A 9,411-nucleotide genomic window follows, 5' to 3' on the forward strand; every position below is an offset into this window, starting at 1 on the left:
TTTGAACCTACAAATATTAACATTTCACACAGTGGACCTGTCCCATGGCACAGTCCCAGGGACTGGCCCTGTTATTGATTTGATTTCTTCGCTGGGAACATCCTCCTAACACAGCAGCTTTCTGCAGTCTCTACTGACCCACAGAAACTGACCAGGTTAAAGTAACAATATATTTATCTTTAGTCCTGACTAAAACACATAAACACAGCATTCCAGTGAAAAAGGCATCACCTCCGTCAGCTGAGGGGTGACCAGAGCTCCTCCAAGAGCCAAGGAGACCACCAGCCTCCTGGGGATGGAGCACAGCAGAGAGAGAGTTCTGGAGGTTGGCGATGCCTCCTCCTGCTCCTCTTCCTTCCCCACATCCAGCAGCTTCTGTGGAGCAGAGGGTCACATCAGCAGGTGACAACTGCTTTGTCATCTTTACTAACTAACTTTTCTCAGGTTAAATCAAATAAATTAACACCAAATGATGCTCAGCGGAAAAAAGTGAGTATTTCTGATCTAAAATGCATAGTTTTTGACATCTGTATCATCTGAATGTGGGACTGAATTAACAGTTGCTGAGTTCAATAACACAAGATCATCTGAGTCTGCAGCTGGTTCAAAGTGAATCAAAAGCCCAGATAGAAGGTTTAATACTGCAGATTATTACATGTGACCAAAATAATCTGTAAATCAAGAAAAATTATTTAAGACATCTTTTATTCAAGTATTTCTCTGTTATGTCTTCTTATTTGTGTGTCCCTACAGATTTATTTAAACCAGAATCTAACCAAGTATTATTCTAAAGTTAGTAAATAATCTCAAACATCACCAAACTCAACATTTTATGTTTTTTAGTTTAGCAATATTAATACTACTAGCAGGTAACAGTAATAGTAGTAATATTTACTGGAGAAAATTCACGTTGGGGTTCCTGTTGAAGCAGTTCAATGAAGTCTGACATCACTAAATACTCAGTACCACTAGCAGTACTAGCTCTTGTGCTACTCTACAATACTATACAGTACTGCTGCTGTACTGCAAAACCTGCCATAACTATTGTTGTGTGCTGCTCAGCAGCAGGGGGACGCACAGAGAAACCAAACCCTGAGTCTGATACAGGATCCGTGTGTGGTCCTGGAAACTGAACTGAGGGCAGCGGAGCATCAGAAACAGCAGAGCAATTTGTCCAAGCTGAACCAGATGTGAACTGGTCAGTAACCATCGTCACACAGAAACTGTTCTATCCTCTACATTAACAAATGTGTCTGAACATGTATCAATGTGTACTGATGTAGATCTGTGCCCCCGTCCAGGCTCCTCCCTATGCTGGTGCTGTTTTCAATAAACTGACAGATCTACACACATCCATGGATGTGTGTGACGCTGTGATACTTTATCAGTACAGATACTTACAATTCTGTGGTTCTGCTGCAGCCTGCAGAGACAGGACGAGACACAGTTAATGAAGAAATTAGCTTGTTAATAGTCAACATCAGGTGATCACAAAGACTGAGAAACTGATGGCTTTCCTCCAGCGCTGCAGCTCAGAAATCTGGACCAGGATCTGCTGCAGCTCCTTCTCCATCTAAACGCACAGAATAATGATTTATTTATTGTTAATAGGAGCTGGTTCACACGTCTTTTCTGTTTTGACCTCAATCTATTTGAATGTTGCCCTTCATATGAGGTTTCTTCTTCTGAGAAGCAGAACACATGCACCCTGTGGTTTTATGGAAAATAATGACTGACCCCAGTTAATTATTGTCTTTACGACATTTTTCTTCTTTAAATGGTACATTTTTAAATAATGTGGATGAAAACAGGTCCATTCCTGTCCCAGAAAGACGACATTAACAGTTTGACAAAAAAACTAGAATGAGTTCAGGATGAGGATCTTACCTGCTGCAGCTCACAGTGAAGCTTCACCTTTACCTGAGGTTTGTCTCTTTAGCCTCAACTCTGCCTTACAGGTTACTCCACCCCCCTCACACACACACACACACACACACACACACACACACACACACACACACACACACACACACACACACACACACACACACACACACACACACACACACACACACACACCCACACCCACACACACACACAGCTGTACGTGGTCATTTTGGACTCTTCCCATCTAGAGATTCCTGTCAAATGCATGTCAACTTTAGTTGACAGTCATCTTTATATTAAATCATCTGTTCATCTGTTCAAGTCTGTTTCTGAATGATTATGTAGTTTGAGGTCCTTCATTATTTTTGGATTGTTTGTGTCTTTTTGTGGTGGAATGTCTCTGTCTCAACAGTTTGTCTTTTTCAGGATCAACATTTGTGCTCATTTTTTCACACATTATTTGGGCTAATTTTGTGTCTTTGAATTAAGCATTTATCAGTTATTACTTTACTTTAGATTGTGAATTTGGTCCTTTAGCTCATCATGATCTAAACTGTGCTGCGACCCCTTTTTAATTTGTTACAAAAAGAATTGATAATCAATCAATCAACAACAGAAGTGATTTAAACAGATGTCTCCTCATTGACTCATGTGATCACTGCTGATCTCACTCATTTGACACAAACTGGTCCATTCTTAGTTCAAATCCACAAATTATTAAAATAGTTTTGACTTTGAATTAACTAATTTTGTTTTAATGTAAAAAACTGATCAGTCCAGAATCCTGTCACCCTGGTCCAGCTGAGGCCCAATCTGCCATCAGCTGGGTGAAACCTGGGACTTTAATTGTCCATCCTTTTGAACAAGACACCACAATTAAACACATGATGGAATCAACACAACACTGGCCCCCTGTGGGACCATGTGGTCCGGTTCCTCAGAGCAGGATCCAGGTCCTCCTCAGACCGGATCATACTGTCAACACGTCCAAACACAAAAAGATAGTGTTGGTTGTCACTGCAGGGGACGAGAGGAAGAAAAGAGGACTTGATCAGTCTTCACAGGGGTGAGGGTGTCAGTCCAGAGATTCAGAAACATTCTGTCCCCTCTGGTCTAGATAAAGTCAGATGTGATTTTTCACATTCTATGGTTTCTGTCACCAGGTTAGCTCCAGGTGAGGACAAACTACAAGGTGTCTTTCCAAAGACAATGTTGTCCGCCTTGACAAGCAGACACCAGCTTCCAGAACCTTGTCTGTTTCTTGTGGTCATTTATTCATATGACGTAGTAATCTTTGTAAAGACACCTTGTGGTTTGTCAGGACAGAGCAAACCAGAGCCTGAAACTCAAGACCTACGAGAGAAAAAGAAAAGACTGAAGCTGATGGTCAGAGGAAAAAACAAACTCAATATATGTTAGAGCATCTGTGTCCAATGTTTGACCTGAGCAGGACTTACAGTTCAACACATCTGTAAGGACATTAAACAACAGGTCAGTCGTCAGTCTCTCGACTGCAGCTTGTCCAAATTGGTCCTGCACATCTTTTAACCAGCACTCAAAAATATGAGTACATTTCTCCCATTTTATCATCACTTCACTGGCTGCCTGTGCATTTTAGGATCCATTTTAAACTTCTATTTGTTTTTGAAATGTTTAAATGGAGCTGCCACCCTTTACCTCTCTTCTGCATCCATACGTTCAACCACGGTCACTCAGATAAGCTCAGAGGAGACTGAGCGTTTGCAGTGGGTGCTCAAAAACTGTGCATCAAGTTGCCCTTGCACATGAGACAGGCCCCTCATCCTTGCCTGTTTTTAAATCCCTTCTTAAAACCCACTTGTTTTCATTGACCTTTGACCTAGACTAAGTTTACATAATTTTATTATTTTATCTGTTCATTATTTTATTCTGTATGTTATTTATTGTTATCTGTTTATTGCACACATCTTAGGCTATTGTTTACTTCTTATTTTATGTCTTTAACCTGTACAGCACTTTGATCAACCTAATGGTTTTAAAGCGCTAGGTTACAAGTTACAAGTTACAACAGGTCAGGATCAGGAGAAAGAGAAGCTGGTGCTTCATAATGCTCATAATAAAAAGCCTGGATGTAGAGTAAAAGTACTCGCCTGTACTAAAGTAAAATAAAGACACTGCTAATGCAGATTCACTGAACACTTTTATTCAGAGGTAGTAGAAGTACACAAACTTGGTACTCAAGTAAAAGTATTTGCCTACAAACATAGTACACATACTAGTAAATTCTGTATTTGAATACCTGCTCCTAAATGTGTTTAAAATACAAAAGTACTGTAGTAAGAAACCATGTAGTCTAAATGGTACTGAATTAGAACTTTGTTGACAACAAAGTTTTAGTGAAGAATAAAAAGTAAAAAAGTTACAGAGCAGCGTGGAGGAAGAACAGAAAAGCAGGTTCAGAACCGACAGATGGGTTCAAACAAATACACCATTAGTTAACTGTATCTGCGCAAAGTGACTAAAGCTGTAAAATAAATGTGTAGTGCAGTAAACATAGTCTAAAATTGAACTATTCTAGTGAAGTACTGCACAATACTGCACTGTATATATTTACTTACCACATGTGCTTTTATGAATCAGACACCCTCCTTATACACTATATTGCCGAAAGTATTTGCTCACCCATCCAAATAAATAAATTCAGGTGCACAAAGCAAGGTCCATAAAGACATGGATGAGTGAGTTGGTGTGGAATAACTTGACTGGCCTGCACCTCAACCCGATAGAACACGTTTGGGATGAATTAGAGCGGAGACTGCGAGCCAGGCCTTCTCGTCCAACATCAGTGTCTGACCTTACAAATGCACTTCTGGAAGAATGGTCAAAAATTCCCATAAATTCACTCCTAAACCTCGTGGAAAGCCTTCCCAGAAGAGTTGAAGCTGTTATAGCTGCAAAGGGTGGGCCGACGTCATATTAAATCATGGATTAAGAATGGGATGTCACTAAAGTTCATATGGGTCTAAAGGCAGGTGAGCAAATACTTTTGGCAATATAGTGTAGCTTCAACATCTCAGAGTAACGTTTGTCCATGTCCTGCAGAGCAAACACTGAGGACTGGGTTCTGTGAGCACATTGAGGACAGGTTGGTTAACTTGAGAGAACAGAAGACAGTGTCAAAGTCTCAGCAGACAAACAGAACCCTTTGCTCTGTGGTTCATGTTCTAACAGTAGGAGCATCTGGTTCTGAATGGTTCAGACACAAACCAGATAAGTACAACATGCCTGGGTGGAGTCCTGGCCTTGTGGACATTTGTCGCATGTCATGACCCTCTGTGTCTAACCTGATATAAATAATAATTTATAGGCTAAAAAAGTCTAAAAAATAATTTTTAATCTGTTAAAATGACAGAATACACACAATTTATACAAATGAAGAAATGACAGTCCATCATCTGTCCAAGGTCACATCAATTATTGACTAACAAAACATCTGGAGCTTGATAAACCCCCCGAAAACAAAGTATTAAACACTGCTGAAATCTGGTCCAGTTTTTTTTTTCACATGTTCCTCATAAATAAAGTTTAATTAATGAACAGATTCAGAGAGAGAATCAAAAACCTGATTTGTGATTAGTTACTATGAAACATTAACAATAATTTTAACATTCACACTACGGTTCTGTTGTGTTTTTAAAATATTTTTTAGTTAAAAGTCGGAAATGAGGTCTGTAGTTAAGGTCCAGGTGGAGGGGGGATAACAGTAACATAAAAAGTAGTAAAGATTGTGCTTGTGTGCAGAAATTAAAAGTCTGAAAACTTTGTTACGTTTTCACCACGCTCTTCTGCATCTCAGGGCCTCTGGTCCAGCCGAACTCGCCTCAGTACATGAGGTCTGCCGCTCCCCCACTCATCTGGGACTCCTTGGTTTTCCGAAAGGGGAACTGGACTCCCGTCAGTCGGATTAGGAGAACATTGAGTCCGTGGAGGAGGAATATGAGAAAGAAGAGCCAGAAGGACCGATCGTAGTACTCCGAGTGCATCTGGAAGTGAAAGTTGGCCTCGTTGAAGTTGGAGATCCGCTCAGACAGATGGTGCAGCTTCACTTCGGAGGCAAAGAGGATCATGACCAGGCAGCTGGACAGACCTGCAGAGACAGAAAGGGACTCAGAACCAAATCCAGCAGATCCAAACTGCTGCCCTCCCGGCTCGGTTTCTGTTTCACTAATAGCAGCCATTATTGGACCCAGCAGCCCCCCACAGACAGCTCAGGCTGTGGTAATGTGGTAATAGTACTGTGGTAGTACTCTGACGGTACTCTGGTAGTACAAAGTCAGTACCTAAAGTGGAAGTGCTGTCAGTATGACTGTCATCTCAAAAGTAAATAAAGTACTTAGATACATCTGGTGGACCTGAAGTGTAGTACATTACTTGTAGTTGAGTAAAAATACATAGTTACAATGAAGGTGAGTTTCTCACAACAGATAGACGTCCACAGGTAAAGCCCCATGGGGCCTTGCAGTGTTTCGTAGGGTCGACCGAAGGCGTTGAAGAAAAACAAGCCGGAGGCCACAGCGGAGAAGAGGATCACAACACCACAGAAGAAGATGATGGAGACATGGAGCCCTGCTGGGATGGCATTTAGCAGGTCTGGGAAGACTGGGGGGGGTTAGAAACAGGAAGTTCATAGTCAGGTTGATGAAGAAGAGCAATCTGTCATTTTATTTTTCTACCTGATCCCTTAAATCATCCTGGAAACCTGACGAGGTTCTGAGCCTCATGTGGTCGACTGTGTTTGAAAGGAAATGAGCCTGAGCCACCTGCCTGCTGCAGCCCTCAGTTACCAGTCAATCACACTCATCTGCCTTGTCCCACCCATGTTATCTAAGTGACCTGTGTCCAGTCTTTTGTCCTCACTTCACCCGAATCCCTTACTAATTAACTTCCTGTACTATTTACAGTACTTTACTCTGGTGCCCACAACCAGGTACTAGTTCTTCTTGTAATCTGCTGCGTTTTTACTACTTTCTCTTCCTTCATGCCTGATCCCACCAGCCAGAGTTAGACAGGACCTGTAGAGGGAGATAACTGTCCCCAGTCATCAACTCAGTCCTTAGGACTGAGAAGTATGATTTGGAGAAAGACCCCCTCCCCCACCAGTTCTGGTTCACTAATGATTTCTGATACTTGAGGCCCGGTACTGTCGTGTTCTTACACACACGGCAGAGCAGGACCCCAATGTGGAGACCAACAAGGACAACAATATCTTCAAAGCTATGAGCTCTGTAGAGTTGGACTGTTTTTACACAGAGAGCAGCTTTGTTTCTCTTCCTCAGATCTGGATCAGTCAGGCAGAAGGCTCATTAGTGAAGAACCACTAACCTCGTTAACTGGGACCAGTAATGACTCTGCTGGACAGCCCCCACTGACCTCACAGAGGACACACAGTCTGTGACACAGAATGGTAAATGGTCTGCACTTATATAGCGCTTTTCTACCTATTGGCACTCAAAGCGCTTTACACTGCTTCTCATTCTGCTGGGTCCAGGACTGACTGAGACTGGAAACTGGATCCAGACACAAAGCAGTAAACTAATGAGGACACTGTCTTTCTGTCCAGACTCTCCTGGACCAGGCTTTGTTTAGTGTCCGATCTAAAAACCAACTCAGTACACCTGTTTCTGTCTCTTAAACTGCTCTTAGAACCGAGCAGATCCAGAAAAGGCCATCAGTCTTCTCTTTTGGTGTATTCACAATCAAAATGTTTAGTCACACACATCAAAACAAAACCTGAACCCCCGGTGTGAACTGGACCTGTGGTTCCCAGAGTACTGCAAATATATCAAAACTCTACAGAGTGAAGAAGTACTAATAACCCGAATAATAGCAACCCACAGGACACGTAGTTTGTAATGATCCTATAAGATAAGACAAGATAAGGTAAAAGTTCTCCTGAGTACATGAGTACTTTGTATACCAGCTTTATTCTGTAATTCACAGTGTCTTTGTTGTAGTAATCAGTAGTAAGATGAATATACTGAGTAAACTAGTAACAGTAGAATGTTGTACAGGAGAAATGTTGCAGTACAGTACTGGTATTTGGTAGTACTTCTTTAGAATATTTAACCCAGCAAAACAGCAGGTTGTTCAATAATTTACAAACTGTGAATAATTAATGGACAGGTGAGTCCAATAATTAATGGACAGGTGAGTCCAATACCTGACGTAAACATCACACGTGGACTGTCGTTTTTTCCAGATCTGTAATCGGACCAAGAACTTCGTGTTGTCCGGTTAATAACAGGGTTAACACCTGGGTTAACAAGCAGGCTAACGGTCCAGCTCGGACTCACCAGAGAACCGGGACGGCCTCCCTCCCAGCCCGCACTGCTTCACCCTCTCTCCGCTGAACAGTCCGTAGCTTAGGCCTCCCAGGAACTTTTCCAGCTCGGTTCCGGTGGCGTTGGTCAGGTCGGCACCGGTCCGGCACAGCGCGGTCCCGTTGACCCAGAACGGGAGTCCGGTGGCAACGGCAGCCGTGAGGGCGCAGGAGAAGCCGAAGATCCCGGACACGGAGAAGATGAGCTGCTTCTTTCGGCTCGACATGGCGGGAGGGACGTCGGCTGCTGCGGCGGCGGCGGCGGCGGCTCCGGCAGGGGGGGGCATCACCCCACCACACACTCACACAGGCACACATACAAACACACCTCCTGCTTTCTCTGATGGGATGATTTTTTCATGCGGGGGTTAGCAAAGGTTTGATGAACTGAAGCGGAGTCATGTTACCATGGTAACATGGGGTCACAGCTTCATTGTGTAAAAGTACTTTATTACCAGAAAAATTAGGTTATATAAGTACGATCAAAGTACTACAACACTGAGTACTTATGTTTTATTACTGTGCATGTTACTGTTGGGTGAGGTGCAGATGTTTTATTACTGAGTAATTGATTAAGTAAACAGTAAAAAGTAACTAATACTCAGTTAAATGTTGTTTAGTACAAACCAGTGTTTTTGCTCAGCTGGAGTGGAGTAGGAGTAAAAGCACAAGTACCTCAAACTTGTACCTAAGTGCATCAGCCGATATGAGTAAATCTACTTAGTTAATTTGTTCAACCGAGCAGGAGTAACTGCACGTAGCTGTGGCAGCTTTTAATTTAGTACATTTAATTGTACTTTTATGATACTTAATACTTTTACGTCACTACATTTTAGTAAAAGTATTTTCTACTTTTACTATGCAACACTGGTGTTATACTTTATTTGCAGATAAATCAGGAAAAGAGTGAAATCAGTTTGAAGTTTTCTTACATTCAGCAGTAACTACACACAGTAACTGTACTGCAGTTAATCAATAATCCAAACCATTTAAACTCAGCACGAATCATGATCTAATGATATTTAATAATAATTCATCATCAGGGTCCGTTACTTTGGATACTTATAAAGTAGTCCCATACATTTAGTTACTGGAAGTAACGTTATGCTTTTGCTTGAAGCGGAGTATTTGGAGAGTGTTCTAGCGGTGCAGATGAAACACTTCTA

At 41.9% G+C, this 9,411-nt stretch overlaps 1 protein-coding gene across 1 annotated transcript; it reads right to left on the reverse strand.

Annotated features, from left to right (window-relative positions):
• Positions 1-5,239: 5,239 nt before the first annotated feature.
• clrn1 (clarin 1) lies at positions 5,240-8,628 on the reverse strand. Its single transcript, XM_067506261.1, has 3 exons — positions 8,220-8,628; positions 6,346-6,525; positions 5,240-6,013 (listed from the first exon to the last, which is right to left on the reverse strand). The coding sequence occupies exons 1-3, from the start codon at positions 8,530-8,532 to the stop codon at positions 5,748-5,750; spliced, it is 759 nt and encodes a 252-aa protein (XP_067362362.1). The 5' UTR covers positions 8,533-8,628; the 3' UTR covers positions 5,240-5,747.
• Positions 8,629-9,411: the final 783 nt, after the last annotated feature.

Source organism: Channa argus, chromosome 6 (genome assembly GCF_033026475.1).
Source record: "Channa argus isolate prfri chromosome 6, Channa argus male v1.0, whole genome shotgun sequence".
NCBI lineage: Eukaryota > Metazoa > Chordata > Actinopteri > Anabantiformes > Channidae > Channa > Channa argus.